The sequence below is a fragment of the Siphateles boraxobius genome, unplaced genomic scaffold, assembly GCF_051911475.1.
Source record: "Siphateles boraxobius isolate OS27281-9 unplaced genomic scaffold, OSU_SipBor_1 70, whole genome shotgun sequence".
NCBI classification, from domain to species: domain Eukaryota; kingdom Metazoa; phylum Chordata; class Actinopteri; order Cypriniformes; family Leuciscidae; genus Siphateles; species Siphateles boraxobius.
In genome coordinates, this window is record NW_027509198.1 from 2,391,538 (window position 1) to 2,412,136 (window position 20,599).

The 20,599-nt window shown below is 38.9% G+C and overlaps 1 protein-coding gene across 2 annotated transcripts in view; it reads left to right on the forward strand.

The window, feature by feature from the left end:
- neurl1b (neuralized E3 ubiquitin protein ligase 1B) overlaps positions 1 to 20,599 on the forward strand; it is a 77,709-nt gene that overhangs the window by 27,792 nt on the left and 29,318 nt on the right. The window contains exon 1 of one of the 2 annotated variants that reach the window (XM_077217217.1): positions 19,399 to 20,030. The exons of the other annotated variant lie outside the window; for it this stretch is intronic. Coding sequence (XP_077073332.1) covers positions 20,000 to 20,030 — 31 coding nt within the window. The 5' untranslated portion in view covers positions 19,399 to 19,999. Of the gene's footprint in view, positions 1 to 19,398; positions 20,031 to 20,599 lie in introns of those variants that run through there. 2 annotated transcript variants of the gene reach the window in all.

A 20,599-nucleotide genomic window follows, 5' to 3' on the forward strand; every position in this document is an offset into this window, starting at 1 on the left:
AAAACGGTCTTTACAAAGCGAAGCACTAAATACAAAGGCAGTTAATAACAGCAGCAGTAAAATATTGTTTTTTAGTCACTGTACTCAGTGGTTTTCAGCGAATGCTTGTGCACTAATGCATAATTTCTCCTGTCCTTTACTCAAGCCTGTTAGCTTGCTGGGTAACGTTACCTCCATTCCGTTCTCTTTTTATAACATTTGTCTACTAAGTTTTAATTGTTTTTCAAACGCGATCTACTGCGGCTCTACATTCACACAATTGTTTTCAGTCTTTCTATATTTATTTAATCAATTTATCCTTATATTATTATTTTATATATTATATATAATATATATTATATTCTTTATCCTTATATTCCTTATATATAATTAATTTTAAATAAAAATTAAATGAATTATATATTTTAGATGTTTTTAGTTTGTTTTTAGTTCAGATATTCACATCTGAACAACATGTCTGTGTAAATTTGTTTTAACAAAAATTGTGTTAAAACATAATATGTTGGATATCATTTTTTTAACAATAATCATGTTTGTCAACTTGCCATCAGCAATTATCATTAAAAACAATGCAAATATTGATATTAGTAAAACTCAATGTGTGGCTTTTGCACTTTTTAAAGTACACTTTTACACATAAATACCCTGATTTACGGTTTTATTTAGTTATAATAAAAAAAAATCTAATTTAATTTCTATCCGATTAATCGATTAATCGAAAAAATAATCGTCCGATTAATCGATTATCAAAATAATCGTTAGTTGCAGCCCTAAAACCTTTGATGCTCACAAATATGCACAGGAGCAGCCGCCTCTCAACTGTCCTAGTCGTAAGACGTAAAAGGAGTTAATAAAGGAGATAACATGATAATATTGCTAATCTTTGATGTATTCCCTAGTAATACTGAAAGGTTAAAGATTGTTTGGCACATATCTGAAAAAATCTGACAAATCCTGCATAATATCATAGAGACTTGGGGTTGGACCAGTAAGCAAACATGTGTTGCCATTACTCACATTTTCTTCAGTAATTGTTTTATTCAATTTAAACTTTTCAAATAGTTTTGGTGACATGATTGTGCTGACATGGTAATTAGGGTTCCCTTAAACATGCAGTATTACTAAAAGATCAAATTCACCTCTCATTAATCTCAAATTCACATGGTTCACATTAAATCTTATGACGTGTAAGCCCTATTTAGAACACATGGCTACATTCCATTGGTTTTCAATAGCGTAATTCTCTGGAATAACAGCATTGTGCTATATCAGTAGGAGGGGAATTACCACCAGTCGTATGTCATCAAGAGGATTTGACACATTTGCTTGTACCCCTTAACATATGTGATACTGATGTAGTACAGCTTTTCCTTTGAGAAATGAGCAATTGCAAGACGCGGCTCCACAAAGGATGTCATTTGTTATTTATGCTGGTTCCCACGTTAAACGTTAACCACCTTTTGACCTCAAAATATCAGATGTCACCGTTTGGGCATGTTGTTGTTGGTGTCCATGTCTCACTGAAAGAGCAGGTCAAATGGAAACATCCAAAAGACATGCTGTGGAACCGCTTTTCTCCATATTAACAATATATCCAACGTTTTTGCTTTGTGTTTTTTTTTAATTCGCTGTAAAAACAAAATCACTACAATGAACCATTTGTGTCTGGGAATCCATATGCGCATACTAACTACAGCATGCTGATCACTTGCTGATGTCCTCAAGTTACTGACAGCTCTCTCATGTAGCAATACAGATATGCATTACGGTGATTTTACCACAAATGTATCATCACACTTGTATGTGTTAGAGCTTCACGATTACTCATTAATTAAAAGATCACGATCTCGATTCAAACACACACACCTGATTTTGAATGTAAAGGTTCAGATCTGTGTTGTGATCCAGAGAGAGCTGTTGTCATGAATATATATGAAACAGCTTCACAAACAGTCTTTTCAACCTCACAGCATCATTATTTCTTTCTTACAATAATTTAGATTATCACAGAATTACTGGGATAAAAGTTTATAGTTTTGATATAAACAGTGATGTCTACGGTAGCGGTTAAAATAAAGTAAATTATCTTCTGAAGTAACTTGGTGCTTCATTGAAGCATTCATTCAAGATATTTGTTTAAAAATGCTGATTCATCCAGTAATGAAACAAGTGAAGTCTGTATGAGTCATTGAATCATTCATTCAAACCGATTTAAAAAAAAATAATTGTGGCGAGCAGGACGAGGCAGAAGTCCGTGGGAGAATGGCGCGAGGCCGGTAGCGTGATTGATAATGAGCGACACCTGCACATGAAAGGAGGAGTGATGACGGTGAAGGACGAGAGAGGCCAGGCCTGGACTTATGTTGTGTTTTGTTATGTGACAGCAGTCGTCCATGAGGGGCTGCTGTCTTTACTTTCATTTTGTTTTTGTTTATTTTATGTTTATTAAAGTTCTTTGAATGTTTGCCGGTTCCTGCCTCCTTCTTACCATAACATCTAATCTTGCTACAGTAATTAATTCAGATTTATCAAATATTTTTTAATAGACTGCAGCAATTAACATTTAATGAGAAACTAATAAATCACATTATTTTGTTTAGTTGTCTATTCAGAATCGTGACAGAATTGTGATCCATATTTTAAACCAAAAAATTGTGATTCTCAATTTATCCAGAATCGTTAAGCTCTAATTTGTGTGTATTGGTTATTTAGCACCAGTTTTAAATGCAATTAATTCAATCATATTTCAGAGTCTGTTCAATTTATAATTGTCCCATAGCAACCATTGTTCGTTGGTTATGTAATATCTTCACCATAGGGGGTCTACCACACTTAGACTGTTCTATTGTTCTGTTCCTGTCAGTTATGTGTTCCTCACATGGAAAAAGACCACTTTAGGAGAGTCATTAAAATATTCCATTGGTATTTGACCCCTGTTGACCTCAGGGGTTTCGTCAGGCAAGTCAACCTCTGTTGTTAAGGTTTACACTATCTTCTGTCCGTTTATGTGTTGCGGCACTTTAGAGAACATGATACTCAGCAACCTCCTACTGCTAGTCAAATGAACCTCTGATACTCTAGAAACGCGTAAATTGAAATTTAAGACCCCAAGGACTAAGTTTTGAGCATATTTGGGTAAATGCCAGTTTTGCCAGTCGGGATATGTAAAGCAGTTTAGCGGCGGATATCCATTGGATGTACAATCCATTCAATCATGATATTCTGAGTTAAAAAGGTCAGTTGCTTCATCATCTTTCTCAGTGTGATTGTGTACTAGCACTTATCTTCCTGCATTTCAGTTTACATCTCAAATATTCAACATTGTATTTCTGATGTTGAATTGGTTTTTAAAACTTGTGACTAATTTGAACATTTAATTTCTTTGTAATCAAGGCATCGAAACTGTATTTTTCTACAGTAGGCCAAATTCTGTAATTGGTATTTGTTTGCTATATCTTATAGTGACCTTGAGTGCCCAAGTCCATGAATGATGACAGTTGCTTTAAGGATAATGCTATTCAGTCCCTCTGATAGTTATAGTATAGGCCTAGTTATTTTTTTTGGAAAATAAGGTGAGATAAGTGCAAGTGATTAATTGGGAGGGGAATAAAAATGATAGTGTGGTTAGAAAATTAAGTGGCCCTGTCCTAACCTCGACCATGACAGGATCTTGAGAATTTATGTCTTGTGATTAATTTAAAGGGCATATTTTGAGAGGCAGAATAGTCAAAAGAGCATTTCCCCAAATTAGGCTGTAAATGTTAATGATGTGGCTAAAATAAACTTTAAAAAAAAACTTTAAAAACATTAAAAAACTTTAATGTTTACCATTAAACCAACCCCACCACAATACTGTTTTAGATTATAGTTAAATGATGGCATATCTGCACATCTGCTTTTTGAACAGACATAAAATGTCTTTTATTTTTCAAAATAAAAATAGATATTTACTTTACTATCCTGTTCACAAATGGCTTCCAGTCGGTAATGTCATAGCTTTAGCAGCAAAACCATTGGAAGGTTTTTGACGTCAGTTGGTCACCTCGCTTTTGTTTCCACGATGACTGCTTTCATTGACGAATTGATCGTATATAATAACAATAATGATGCATTGGATATGTTCAATATTTACTGCTAATTTCCACCTCCAAAAAATTCTCACAATGCACCTCTAGCTTTAGACCAGATGCCCTATATGTTATTTAATGCAGAGCTTGACATGAACCTAATCAGCTGTAAGAACTGAAATGTTTGTTTTAATGTAACCCCATTTATTCATGTTCTACAATTCTTAAAGGTGTTACGTATAGTCAATACCATTTAGCAGTCATAATGCAGAAATATTTGACTTCAGAATGCCGCGTTTGATCCATCATAATCCGTTATGGCATATAACCATTCAATAAATAAAGGCACCATGAGACAGATTTTAAGTTTTATATAATGGGGTGAAATAAGGTCTGTGGTAAGTGTTAAGTAGGCCGCCTCCCACCCTGGTTCGAATTCCGCTCGTGGTGGGTTTAGTAGGACCGGTTACATTTGGTGCCATGATTGGTGGGAGTGAGATTTAGAGGGGTTAGTGTAACGTAGGCCAGTAAGAGCTGTGATTGTAAACCTCACTCCCCGGATCTCAAGAGGTGCGCTAGCGACTGATGCTAGAGGCTGCGGTCTTTAGCGTCCTTGTTAGCGCAAGCCTCCCACGCTGAAAACCCTGGTTCGAATCCCGCTCGGAGTGGGTTTAGTAGGATCGGTTACATTTGGTGCCGTGTTGGATGGGAGTGAGGTTTAGAGGAGTGAGTGTAACGTAGGCCAGTAAGAGCTGTGCGGGTAAACCTCACTCCCCTGATCTCAAGAGGTGCGCTAGAGGCTGCGGCCTTGTTAGCACACCCGCCTCCCACACCGGAGATCCCGGGTCGAATCCCGCTCGAAGTGGGTTTAGTAGGACCCGTTACATTTGGTGCTGTGACCCAGATGTGAGTGAGGTTTACGGGGGTGAGTGTTAATGTCAAAGGCCAGTAAGAGCTGTGCGTCTAAACCTCACGCCCCCTGATTTCAAGAGGCGTTCTAGACGCTGCACTCTTTAGACTCCTCGTTAGAGCGCCCACCTCCAACACCGGAGATCCCGGTTCGAATCCCGCTCGGAGTGGGTTTAATAGGACCCGTTACATTTGGTTCCGTGACCCGGATGGGAGTGAAGGTTTAAAGGGGTGAGTGTAACGTAGGCCAGTAAAAGCTGTGCATGTAAACCTCACTCCCCTGATCTCAAGAGGCGCTCTAGTGGCTGCGGACTTTGTCCTCCTCGTTAGAGTGCCCGTCTCCCACTCCAGAGACCCTGGTTCGAATGATGCTTAAAGCAGGTCAAATAGGACTGGTTACATTTGGTGCTGTGATCTGGATGGGAGTGATCTTTATGGGGGTGAGTGTAACATAGGCCACACATTCACACCCCCTTATCTAGTTACTTATTAGAAACATACATTGTTAAAATAAGCATAACAGCTTCAAAATTAGCATTTTTGATATGGGTGTGTGTAATTTTCGTTGTAGAACAAAACGTCCACGTGTGGTCAAATTTACCACAGGCTTTATTTTACTCTTAAATTGAAAAATCTCTTTATAAAACCCAAAGGGAAAATCTTGAGTGGCGATTTAGTATTGGGTTTTAAAATTACAACTCCAGCACTCTATTCATACTGTCGCATAATAGCTCAGCCAACGGAACAGAAAACAGTAGTTGCATGGATTTTTTTATTTTATACTATTATATTATAAATCATGGCTGTTGTATTTCACACATGCGTTTAATGAAAATGTTCAGCCCACTTAGACAGTGGTTATGACTCATTTTGTCATTAGATCTGTGAATTTGGCTTTGGACAAGATTCCCCTGCTGCTCAGACAACCACATGCAGTCCTCCCAGTTGGCCATCTGCTTAGCATTTCTTCAGTGTCTTTGAAACTTGACGGGAATTGGAATACTGCTAATGTAACACTTTGCAGTCCAAGGACTAGTCACTCCACCGCATGCATGGCAGCAATTCCCATGTCATAGTCCAAGTCTTACCAGCAGTGTGACAGAATCCTCTCTCAAAGAACATAATGCTTCCCCTGGCAAAAGAGCTCTGTTCTGGGGTAACTTTGGGATATGCGCCATTTTTCTGCACACTTAAAGGGATCATGATGTGAAATCAAATTTGCCTTGATCTTTTGACATAATAGGTCTTTGTACCATTAAATCATCCTCCAAATGTCATCCTCCTCATTATAAACAAAGCAATTATTTAATCAAGCTCCAACAACAGCTCATTTTGACACACTGACAAAAACATTCGCATATGCCCGCCTTCAGAGCAGGACATCGGCGAATAGTTATAAATCATCGCACCATAGGCTCCGTCAACTGGCGTTCAGTCGCTGAACAGCTGATATTTGCCTACACTGGATGCGAGCGTTGCGTCAAAAGCAAACAAGCCATTATAATCACTGATGCTGTCTACACTGATACAGATTAGGGCTGGGACAATAAATGTATTCATTGCGATTCGTGGATCGATTTCAAATTTTTGCCGAATGCATCGCCATTCTCTCTCAAATCGATTCTGAGCCTAGTTTTTAACAGCAGATGGCGTTCCAGGCTAGTTTTTAACCACTCGCTTAAATGCTCACGAAGAAGAGCACTCGTGCTTTCTGCTGAGTCTGAGAATATACATGCACCGAATGCTTTTATAACGCGAGATTAATGTAAACAGCCCACTTACAAACACCCTTAATACGCTTCAACCTTTTCGAACTTTATGATTGATTATTTCATAGAAGGTTCAAGTGGTGTGTCTAAGGCATTGGAAGCCAGCAGAGTACGGTTGTTTCTAAAGCATGCAGTGCCATCTGCTGTTAAAAACTTAGCTCAGAATCGATTCGAGAGAGAATTGCGATGCATTCGGAAAATAATATCAGAATATACCAGATATACCAGAATAATATCTCGATTCACGATGCATTTATGATCACGATTTATTGTCCCCTAATACAGATGTGTATGCTGTCTAGTATTTGTAAAACCGCATTTTTCCATCTTAAAAATATATCTAAATTACGTCATATGCTCTCAATGACAAATGCGGAACAGTTAGTTAATGTGTTCATGACATCAAGGCTAGATTATTGTAATGCTATTATGGGTTGGTACCCGGCACGCTCAATAAACAAACTACAGCTGGTCCAAAACGCAGTAGCTAAAGTTCTTACTAGAATCAGGAAGTTTGACCATATTAACCCGGTTCTGTCAACACTGCATTGGCTCCCTATTAAACATTGTATACATTTTAAAATATTGCTGATTACTTACAAAGCACTAAATGGTTTAGCTCCCCAGTACTTGAGCGAGCTCTTTATGCATTATAGTCCTTCACGTCTATTGCGATCTTAAAATCCTGAATAAAGATGAAAAACCGCACTCTCTAGTTATATCTTCATATTTATTAATACCATGTCCACACAGACCCGTTTCAGCCTAAGCCATCATCAGTGTGTGTGATCTTAAAATTCTGGCCAGTTGATAATACCTAGAATATCAAAATCGACTGCTGGCGGTAGATCCTTTTCCTATTTAGCACCAAAACTTTGGAACAATCTTCCTAACGTTGTCCGGGAAGCAGACACACTCTGTCAGTTCAAATCTAGACTAAAAACACATCTCTTTGGCCTACCATACACACACAACACATTACAGATAACATTACAGAATGTAACATTACAGATTTCTATAATTCAATGTTAGGCTGCATAGATTAGGTCAGCCAGAACCGGGGAACACTTCCCATAAATACTGATGTACTTGTTACATCATAAGAAGGATGGCGTCTATGCTAATATTAGTCTCTGTTTATCACGTGGTTTACCACAGTCCGCCGGATCCAGGCCATATCCCGATCTGATGAAGGACATGCGCCTGGACACGACGACAACGCAGTCCTGAAGTGTCAACTAGTCTCTCCCCTGTGAAGGCCTCCTTCCCTTTACCTCTGTACAGAAAAAACGTTGTTCTGGTTCACATGGCTACACGGAAGCGATAAAAAATTCTGTATTATACATTTTTTAAGGCTTGTACCTTGGAACCTATTTCATGGTTTGCGTTGTAATGACTGGGACAAATCAGACACAATTATGTACCAAACAATCTTTAAAACTCACTCTGGGATCTGTGGTCCCATCCCCCAGTGAGGGTAAGAAGGTCGTAGTAACCGTGACTACGATCAGATAAGTTGGTTTTATTTCTGTTAAGAATGTGGTCAGGGCCCCTGCCATTAGAACCTACAGACACTAAAACAAACTTTGCTGCATTAATCATAGACCAACGGACCTATAAATGAACCTGCTCTCCAGAACAATTGTGTGAATGATTTACTGTTTTGTGTAGTGTTTTTCTATTAATTTTTATTTTTGATACTGTGGACTATTTTGATAGCCAACGGTCAATGTAACCTCACCTATACAATATTTGGTCTCTAAAACTTGGTACTTAGAAGATCGAAATGACTGTGTCCATGATATGTCGATAACAACAACATATTTGTATTACCAGAATCTTTCATAGCTTCTTTATCGGCTACCACCCCTCTAGCATGCACGTGCAAATAAGCACTAGGCTTGCTACGGTAGTCGGTGTTACCGGTGTTACACGGTGTTCAGTCGCAACACCGGTTTCATCATTTGCCCACCGCAAAAAAAAAAAAAAAAGTTTAAAGCGTTAAAAATATTAAACGCAATTACGCAGTATCCGTTAAGTCCTGCACACACACACACACACACACATATACAGAACCCACAGAAAAGACGCGTGTCAGTATCGAGTTCTCTTTCGGTCTTGAACAAACCACAAATTATGCCAAAATGTCTGTTTTGTTGAGTGTCCTCATAAGAGTCTTAAATGATTTAAATAAAGTCTTAAAGGCATAGTTCACCCAAAAATGAAAATACTGTTACTCACCCTCATGTTGTTCCAACCCCGTAAGACCTTCGTTCATCTTCGGAACACGAATTAAGATATTTTTGATGAAATCTGAGAGCTGGATCACTCCTCCATAGGCTTCTAAAGGATTGAAACTTGCCGGCCTCGAAAAGTTATTAAAGACATCGTCAAAATAGTCCAAGTGACTACAGTGGCTCAATCTTAAGTTTACCAAGCGACGAGAATACTTTTTGTGCGCAAAAACAAACAAAAATCACGACTTTATTTCAACTATACATTTCCTTCTCTGTTGGCCTCTAGTCAGTTAACTTAGTGTAATAGCGTAGAGCTACGTCACACGTGTGACTTACAACAACAGAAGCTTACGCTATTACACTAGTGAACTGACTCAAGGCCCACGGAGAAGGACATGAATAGTTGAAATAAAGTCGTTTTTTTGCGCACAAATAGTATTCTCGTTGTTTGATAAATTTAAGATTGAGCCACTGTAGTCACTTGGACTATTTTAACGATGTCTTTAATAACTTTTCGGGGCCTGCAATTTCAATCCCTCAAGAAGCCTATGGAGGAGTATGGAGGAGTGATCCAGGTCTCAGATTTCATCAAAAATATCTTAATTCGTGTTCCGAAGATGAACGAAGGTTTTACGGGGTTGGAACAACATGAGGGTGAGTAAATACTGACAGAATTTTCATTTTTGGGTGAACTAACCCTTTAAATGAACATAGAGATTTGTGAGAAAGCATAGTGGACGTTATTGAGTGCACTTATACAATACCACATTGCACTGCATTAAAGAAAGTACAGCTTATGTAGCCTACGCTCAATATTCGCTCACTCATTGTCATTCACTCCTTCAAGTGAACAGTATTAGTGGACTAACGTAGGGAATAGGCCTTACTTAGTGAATGAGTGTTTAGGGGGTGATTTCGGATTCAACCCATGTTCTCAAGCAGGGAAAAATAGAGGACACTGACAACGCGCTGACAGACAGGACCGAGCAGGTAATATTTAATATGGAACAAAATCTTAACTTTCAAATTTGGTCAGTCAAAGAAAATTAAACAATAAATATGCCTATCGTTTTGTGGCTCTTTAATGTATCGTGACAGATTGCCTCAGTTAAAGCCAAGTTCAAATCCACCGACGTTAATCTACTAACTCTCCTGATGTCACGCTTGTACTGATGGACGAAGACACAAAGATAGAGTGACAATGTTTATTTACACAAGCATAAGCAACTTCAGAATACTTGAAGGCTCGTGATGTCCCGGGGAATTCCCAAGTCCCAGAGGATTCCGTGAACAGGAGTGATACAGGAAGAGCTCGACTGGATCAGCTGGATCTTGCTGAAGGACACTTGAACAGTCGTAGATCAGTGCAGGTGAAACACAGGAAGGTGATCGTGAATATCAGGAAACCCAATTCACGGCCGCTGCAGAGGAGATATAAATAGGACGTTAGCATTGAGTGAAAACCACTTGAAGTCAGGCAATAACTGGAACCAGGCAACGAACACAAGGAACCAGTGAGTCACAGGTAACGGATAGACGAGACCAGACGCTGAGTGAGAGGAGACTGAAGCTTATGAATGGTGTGCAACAAGGTGAGTAATGATGATGAGCAGGTGGAAGCGATTAGAATTCCGGGGATGATGAGCGAGACCAGGTGCGCTGAGTTGCGATCGATGGAGTGGTGTCATTGATGATTGAATCCGTGACACCTGACTGCTTTGTCGGACAGAAATTGTGGATTTTGATTGGTCAGATCGCATGTCAAACAAACTCCTTGCGAAGGATGAATTGATGCAAATTTAAAAGTTAAAGTGAAGTGCACACTGCCGCACCATAAGCTTTTTATAAGCGTTTAAAAAAAGGGTTTTCAAGGGTTTCAGGGCACAATAAAAAAACAGTGCTCCTCCGAACGACCGCACAAATATACATGCCTGTGCAAACGCGCCTATTTTATGTTTGCCTTTAAATTAATGATTTAAAAGCCCCCGCCGGTGATACCGGTATTACCGGTGTTGTCACACGTCGATTAACTGGTGGGAAAATATCCTCACCGTCACATCCCTAATGAGCACCCTTGAAACAAAGAGCCATAAACCAAATTCTCCCGCCTGGAACTTCCACCTTTCTTATTGGCCGAGCCAACCCTGAGAGGTGTGACCTTCCTCAGGCTTTATATTGCATCTACACCCAACATTGGCTCTCGACTTCTCGGTACGTTCGCGGTGTTGTGCATGGCCTCAGCAGGCCACAGGGCCCCAGGGCCCCAGGCCTTGACTCACAACCAGCCATGTGCTCATTCAGGAGAGAGAGGAATCTCTCAACCACAACAGAATCCAGGACAACGTCAGCAGTTTGGCACAACGTCTCCATTCAACGCAGAAGAAGTCCATCGCAACTCCTACCATTGGCTCTCTTAGTCCTCTCTTCCTCTGGCCTTCACTGTTGCTTCTTTGGGTTGCTGTCTCTATGGGCCCCAGCAGGCTCTGACCACAGCCTGCTAGGCCTTTACTCTCCCAACAGAGTCGAACTAACCACGACAGTTCATCATACCTTCTTCATCCAACGGAGAAGAAAGCAATTGCAACTTCAACATTTGACACTCACAGAACCAAAAAACGTCAATTTTCAACAGCTTCAAGAATTTTAAGTATGCTTTTAAGAAGGTGCTTTGAAAACGATAATATTGATGGTTCTTTTCATAGTTAAATGGATCTTTTCCATAGTTCCATTTCCTGCCTCCGGTTTCATTCTGTCACTTTAACCATCTACCTATGAATGCATGAATGAATGTGTAATTGTTTGTATGTTAGTTATGTTTTCGTGTTTTTGTTAATAAAACTTGTGCACAATATGTATTTGGTTTTAGAGTTTGCCTAACGATTTAGATTGTGACTACATACTCTTAATAGTACTGTACAGTAAGAAAGACATTTCCCTTCTCCGGGAATATTTCTTAGAATTAATAAACAATTATCGCTGAGTGTCCACAGGACAAACAGGTGAGTTGAAGTAAAAATTAATTTTACTACATTAAGTTAATTATATTAACTGATCCAAATATTCATAATCAATTATAACCAGTTATTATTGATTATTAATATTTCATAGAGCTGATTTGCTACTGCGTTCTCAATGTTGATTGGAGTGTTTTATTTTGTAATCGAGACACAGTGCAATGGAGAGTTCGCAAAAATGATCCACTTGTCCGTGTGACACTTCTGTCGCGCCGCACTCCGCTTTATTCCTATGGTTGACGTCACGCAAAGCATCCCGGGAAGGCGGCGCTTCATTCTGAAAATTGTCGCGCTTCAAAAAGCTGGCCGATGCCCATTTTTATGCAAATGAAGTCCATTGAACGCGAGGCGTCTATCCAATAGAAGTAGAGCATATGGAGATGGGGGGGGAAGTGTCTGGCAGGTCCTCTTCTTCTGATACGCAACATTTCCCGCTCGGTCAAAAGCATGCCCATAGCGGTAAACGGAGGAACGCCCAGCAACGTACTAATGTGGGGGAGGATTCGCGAAACCAAGCGACAGTCGTATCGGACAAGTGGATCAGGACCGTTACTCGCATGCAATAGCGAGTGTGTGTTGATACTGTTTACTGTGCAGTGACGTTAGCCAATCATAACCGTGTGTGTCTTTACTGAAAAGCCTTAAAGGAGCCTCGCCTTACAACATGTCCTAACCATATGCGCCCCGACACGCAATATAAATCTTTTCCACGTTAATCAGAGTATTTGTCCAAACTAGCCACGACATGATGATTCTATTTTAGAAACATTTCTATTTTTCTGCGACGTTGCGGCTGGAACAACAACACAAAGTATGACAATGATAATCTCAGGTAATGTTTATGTGCTTTTTTAATGTTAAAAGTGTGTAATGTGACTTTGAATATTATTTAGTGCTCCCAGCTTTGTTGCTGAACTAAGTGGATAATTGTAATTAAACAAATGGAAACAAGAGCGTTCAAACTGTGAACAAACAAGTGCATTCCAGGACAAAGATTGTTTTAGTAACTCGGTATTTATTTTTAATAATGCTTAAATGGTGTGATATTTGTGAATTTGATTATGTGCAATACTTATTTCCTTGCTCTGGTGCTGTGCACTTGCCACAAGAGACTCCTCCTCCTTTCTGTTCTGATTGGGTGTGGTTTGTGATTGATTTTGACGCATCTCGTAGTCGTGTCGCGTCTGGTATGGACAGACAAATTGCTTGTCGCTGGAAACTTTTTCGTATCACCTCTATTTAGGACTATATCGAAAATAATCTTTTTTCCGCATATATTGTATATTTGTCAGTTGTTGTTTTTTTTGTGCAGAAAACTTTAGTGTTATAATGGAACCTCAAGGAACATAATATAATTTTTAAAAATCCAAGTCATGACCCTTTTAAATGGTACCTGCACTGTAAAAAATGTCCACTTATTTCAACTCTCAAGTTCAGTTGCTGCCTTAATTTAAGTCATTTCAACTTAAATGACATTTAACAGATTTACACATTTTTTTTATCTCATAACTTATAAAAAAAAGTTGAAATTGCTTAAAGGGTACATATCATGCTTTTAAATCGTTCCTTTTTACATATAAATCATAAATTTGTGTTCTATATAAAGTGGAACTGCAATGATTGGGTCTGAATTCCTCATTATTATAGCTCCACAGGCCCCTTTTCTGATGTGCGTCTGAGAGCAACTCGTTTTGGTGCGGTCTCTTTAAATGCAAATGAGACACTTCATACCCCACCCCCTCTCTAGCTCCCAGAGGTGACACTCGGTTCAACTCTACCCCGTTCGGCCATTTTTGTAGTTTGATTAGAGATATACGATTATCTAGCGGCACAGAAACATTTGTCAACTACTGAAGACTTGTCAATCAAGCCTTACATGTTCGAGCCAGAGCCGGACCCTGAGCGAGTTGAAAATGAAGACGACGAACCTGCAGAATAATGTCTTCAGATGGATGTATCGCAATGGTATGTTACTGTATTTACAGTAACTTCTCCATCCATGCCCAGTACTACAATACTGCACGTTTTGTTTTAGCCCTCTAAATAAAGTGAAAGTCGATTATTTCTCTTGTTAAAACAAGCACACTAACAAGACAAATGACTACGGCCTAATCTTACCACTAAAAATATGTATTGATAATATGGTACGTTTAGAAAAGCATTAGAAAATACAGCAGCTAAATCATTGTCATGATGAAACTCAACAACATTAATACTGTGCAGACGTGTACTTAAAAACAAAAATAAAAAAGAAAGACAAAGGTACTGCTAAACCATGACCACCGTGTGTTTTGAGAAAGTAAAGTACTTTATTTTTATTAACGTTATTTACAACTTATGACTTTACCCAGAGATGTGGGTACATTTCCTCGATAAATAAAACTCAACCAGGCACTTCGAAGAGGTTCTGATGCTGGGAGATGGTGTAATGAAGCGTGTGGGTCACTACATCCACCAACCGAACATTTGTACCTACCCTCTCGTAACTTCAGCATCCTTGAGCTTGGACTACAAAATCGCAGCGAGAAATAAAAATGGCGGATTGCTCGAAGTGTTGGGCCGGGAGTCAACGTCCTTATTTGGCAGTTCCGCTGCAAATACTGTGACGTAGTTCAAAAAACGTCATAGGTAACAGAAAAATCGGAACAGGTTGAAAAATATGACCAAAACAGAATATAAAGATATCAACGAAGTACCTGAAGAGACTAACTTCAACTTTTCTGTACTTATAAACACTCCAAATATACATCAAAATGCATTTACGGGCTAAAAAAGTGGATTTAGCATGATATGTCCCCTTCAAATGATTTTGATGAATTAATGTAAAAACATATGTTGCCATGACTTATTGATCATATAATTTTTTTAAGTGTAGTGCTGGTACAAATGTAGTCTCCTGCAAATGACATCCCTTTCCTGCATTGTCTCGTAGAGATGTTGATTCATGCATATTCTTTTTGTCGAGTCACATTGTCCTGATTGCCATCCCTGACCATGCCGACGGCTGCCAACGACACGTGAAATCAGACTGACAGATTTGTGTTAGCTGTTCCCAGAGGAGGGGACACTGACAGTAATGTTCAGGAAAAGGTTTGTAGACTGAGCTGCTGTCAACACTGATGCGATCATCATGTTTTCTTTGCATGCCGACTTTGAACTTGGTGAAATTAATTAATAAATGAAGGCATGAACTTGACCCAAGGTGAATCTTAAAAAGTCATGTCATCCCCAAAATCAAAAGAAAAAAATTATATTTTGCTTAATGAAGTAAATGAAGCATATTTTTACAGGCCAATTTTACCATTGTGACTTTATTTACATGATCTATTTATCTATCTATCTAATCTTGCTGATCTAGTTGAGTCGAGTTGAATTTAATATAATATTTGTAACAGTATTCTTTGCAAAAGGAGCTGAATGTATGAATTCCATTGCAAGACATCATTCCATCCCAAACAAAGAGCTTTTATGCTTTTATTCATGTGATGTTTTGTTTACAGCTCAATAGTCTCCGCCTCAAAAATTCTTCCTGTGTAAACCAGTTATTTTTGCCTTTCCTTCTAGAACCATGACAGATGTTTCATGAGAATTTCATTGTGCATTGGCTCTGCTTTAGTTTACATATACTGTAGCAAGAGGGTCGCCATTTATTATATACTCTTAGACATATTAAACCACTTTTCACCAAAAACCTGCAACATTTATATTACAATGTAATAGTTTTAATATTGAAGTACATTAGCTATTTTTTCCTTATTTTGGGATTTTGAAAAAAACAAAAGCTGGATGGAAACGCCAAGATGTGCATAAATTCTAAAAATGCACATAAAAAACATATTCGCTCAATTGAGGCCGATACATTATTTTTGCACATAAACAACAATGGAAACATATACCAAATAGATCCCTCGATGCGCAATATAAAACAAATGTGAATTTGCCTGGTCTAACCAGTGGACCAATGGCATTGCAGCATCTCAAATGCTGGTTTGGTGTTTTTAAAACGCCTGTTGAAAGTCTGTTGAATGATTGGGTTTAATTCCCTCCAGAAGCGTCTCACACGAGTGTGTTCCCGAACACCAGCATCCCAACGCAAGAGAACATGACAGTGTTTATTGTGTGACGCTGTAATGTCCGATGGTGGATGAATGAAGATGACGGTATGCGGAGATACAAAATAGCAAGGATTTATTCCAATAAGTAAATTTCCAGATAAACAGAACAGGGCAGAGCGGACCCTTCGGGCGGCCGTGGCGGTGAGGACCCTTCGGGTGACCGTGGGCTCTTGGGCACCCACGGCGAGGGCCTACAAGGATTTATTCCAATAAGTAGATTTCCAGATAAACAGAACAGTGTGCTAGTGCACAAACAATAACCAGCAAAGACAAGCGTGAGAGGGGAACTGAAATACACAGATAATGACAAGGACAACAGGTGACGGTGATGATGATGATGATGATGAGGGTGATGAGGCGCAGGTGATGATGACAGGGGATGCTGGGAAGTGTAGTGAAGACACAGACGATGAAGAAGGCGGTGAATGTGACAGACGCTCTGAGACACACTCATTTATGATGGAGGGAAAAAGAGCCCGATTACAGAAACTTACAGTTTTATTACTGATATTTAGCTCCAGTTTCCCGGGAAGTGATGATTTTGTTCTCTTGAACACGTGATGGAAACTGCTTTATTCACAAATGTTTTCTGCGATAATTCAATATTGCGCATAAGTTAAATGTGCAACTTTAAATGGAAACAGCTAATGCAAGGTTGATTGTAACATCCACAACCATGATTTTTCTTAGAAATTGCTGGCATTAAATGCCTTAATAATCCTGCTGAATTTCTTTGACATCCACAACTGTACTTTTTGTCCTAAATGGATTAGCTAAAACTTTCGGTTTCACTTTATTTTCATGGTGCACCTAACACATTCTGTTGATTTTAAGTAATGTTGCACCTACATGTCTACTAACTCTCATTAGAGGGTTACTAGAGTATTAGTAGACTGATAGGGTTGGGTTAGAATAAGTTGACATGTAGTTACAGAGTTACTTATTATAATCAGTAGAATATCTGTTGAAGAGCATCACACTAAAGAGTTAGCAGATATTAAGCAGACAGTCTAATACTCTAATGAGAGTTATTTAGCATGTAGTTGCAAATTAAGCAGACTAATACTCTAATGAGAATTAGTGAGCATGTAGTTGCAAAGTTACTTATAGTCAACAGAATGTTCAAAAGGGACCATCAAAATAAAGTGTTACCAAACTTTCTAGGCATTGGTAAACATATTGTAACTATTGTTATAATACTTTATATATATATACTTTTTCTTTCGGTATGTTGCAACATAGAAGATTCATCAACATAGATGAACATTGTATTTTTATATTTTGTTTTATATGAATCTTTTTTGTTGTTTGAAATAAAAATAAATAACATCTAATGTGAGTGTAAGCTCTCCTGAGAAGGTCTGGGGCAGATTTAACAGCGCTTGGCCTGTGTCCGGCGGTCATGGGCTCGGTCTGTTTGGACAAGCCTCCTCAGAGACAGATTCAGCTCACAAGACCGGAAGCAGCTTTTGCATGATCCCAGCGCTCAGGGTTATGAGGAGGGGATTTCCTCATAAGGGCTTGTGTCATTCTCAAAAATACCCCATTATTCTGTAGCCATGAAATATTTAGCTTCCAATCTGTTCTTCATCTTTTATTCTCTTTTTTGTATGTAAAGTGCTTTGAAATCCACTGGCTTGATTGCTATATAGCAGGAATGAAAAAATGCAAAGTTTACATTACATTTAAATATCCATTTCCCGAGTAAGGGGAAATTATAAAAATGCATGACATTCATACAAAAACAAGTTTAAAGGGTTAGTTCACCCAAAAATGAAAATTAAGTCATTAATTACTCACCCCCATGCTGTACCAACCCCGTAAGACCTTCGTTCATCTTCGGAACACAAATGAAGATATTTTTGATTAAATCTGAGAGGTGGATCACTGCTACATAGGCTGCCAGAGGGAATGAAACTTGACGGCCCAGAAAGTCATTAAAGAAAATGTTTAAATATTCCATGTGCCTACAGTGGCTCAACTATAAGTTTATCAAGCGACGAGAATACTTTTTTCCCGAAAAAAAAAACATAATAACGACTTTATTCGACTATTCCTTTTCTTCCTTGTGGGCCTGAGACGAGAGTTCAAGAGATTTCCACGACGCATGCGCGAGAACTGAACAAGAAGTATTAGAAGAAGAACGTCCTCTTCTCAGTTCTCGCGCATGCGTCGTGGAAATCTCTTGAACTCTCGTCTCAGGCCCACAAGGAATGAAAAGGAATAGTCGAATAAAGTCGTTATTATGTTTTTTTTTTCGGGAAAAAAGTAGTCTCGTCGCTTGATAAACTTATAGTTGAGCCACTGTAGGCACATGGATTATTTAAACATGTTCTTTAATGACTTTCTGGGCCGTCAAGTTTCATTCCCTCTGGCAGCCTATGTAGCAGTGATCCACCTCTCAGATTTAATCAAAAATATCTTCATTTGTGTTCCGAAGATGAACGAAGGTCTTACGGGGTTGGTACAGCATGGGGGTGAGTAATTAATGACTTAATTTTCATTTTTGGGTGAACTAACCCTTTAACTCTTAAGAGCCAGGTGATTTATACAAAGCAAGTCATCTTTTATTTTGAACCTTTTAAAAATATACAGCTTTTGTATATACAGTAGCCTAGTATATGTATTTATTTGAATGAAATAAGATTGACCCTTATCTACAGGTGTTTATTTAGTCACTTACAAACAGGGTTGCCAGGTCTGCGTTATACAAGCTCAATGACCACATCCCATAAACATCTAAATATGCCATCAAATGTAGACTATGCACGATCAAAGTTATATAAAAATGAAAACCTCTACCATAGTGATCATTAACTCAAAGGCTCTCTAGCAGTGACCCTACTCCACAAAACTTAGCAGTTTTATCATTGGTAGAATATAAAATATTTAAATTCAAGCGTTTTAGTCAAATAGGCCTATAACTTAAATGCAATTTTTAAAACATTTTACCAACAAAAAGTTCAAGACAATAGCCTACCGTGATTTTTGGACATGCATAATGATGATATCATGTTATTTTTTGACGTTCCTTGGAGTGCGATGTAATAAATATGAAATATAACAAACTGGTAAAGGCTACAACAGTATGCTATTTTCTTGTATTGACTAAGTACGCTATCATAATAAATAGCGAATTTGAAAAGGGAAAACGTTTTAAAAAGCTGAAAATTCTAGTTTGTTGCAATGTGGTTTAATTGATGATATATGCACAAACGTCTTTGGCCCTTGCGTCGAGTCTCGCGTCATGAGCGTTGCGTGTTAAGAAGGCGAATCAAGTTATAAATAGTACAACTTGAAAAAGACCCGCATTCACAGCTGTTTTAAACACCAACGCGTCGCGTGTGAATCTCCTCGCGTTTACAGTAGGGGGTCGTACAAGACGCGTGCACGTCTCACTGTTTTATCAGCGTCTCGCGCCAATAGCGTTGCGTTTTAAGACGCGTGGCAAGTTAAAAATAGTTTAGCTTTTAACAATGCTTCTTGAGATCCTGGCGTCCACAGTTCCGTCGCGTCGCGAGCTTTTTTTGAATGTAAGAACGCGTCCGGTGTGAACGCCCCGAGTTTTACGAATAGACGCCGCGACGCGCTCTTGCATCCAGTGTTGTCGGTTATAGCGGGAGCGTTGTAGATGTTCGCGTCGCGTGTAGTGTGTATGATGAGGCGCGGGGAGGGTTCGGCTGGCCAATGCGCCAATAGACGCCGATGGCTTGGAAAGCCGCTTCTGTGCGCATGATAGTATGAAGACGCCTTGACTCTCACACGCGTTGAGATTTCACACAGCTGTGATTGAGAAAATATTCCTGATATCTGATCATAAATGGACGGATCAGGAGCAGAAGCATTCGCGATCCACTTGTCATCGAGGGAGAGCAATCATTGGGAATAATGGGGAATACAACACCTAAACCACTGATAGGTAAGAGATGGATTGGCTGGCCATTGGTTGACATGTCTTGCAACAGAAATCAGAAGCATTTTAGTCTGCTTTAATTTGGATAGAGATGTTTAATATCTTGCTTTCTTGTGCACATATCACTCATGCATACGAGATCATGAACTATATTGGGATGACAGTGTGCGCTGCGTAGGAGTAAGATGACTGGTGATGTTCAAGTTATTCATTTTCCCAAAGCAATTAATGCTTTTTTACTTATTTGACTATGCGTTCAACAAAGAAGATGATTATATCTATCATAACAAGCATGATATCTGCAATAACAGGGCCATTAAAGAGAGCAGAAGAGCTAATGCTGATGATAAACTGATGAGAATCCCTCATCCATGGGAGAAGCTCTTTTCTCCCGGATCAATCCTAGATTTGTTCTACTCACTCTTCATCTCCCAGATTCAGTGTTCACAGAGTGTGTCTCAAGCATACCATATAGACACGCTACATTTCAAGCCTATAGATTTACCCTATAGATCAGTGTAAGATGCATTTTATGTGATTTCGAAGTGAACTTGATCTGCCTGCAGTTATGCTCG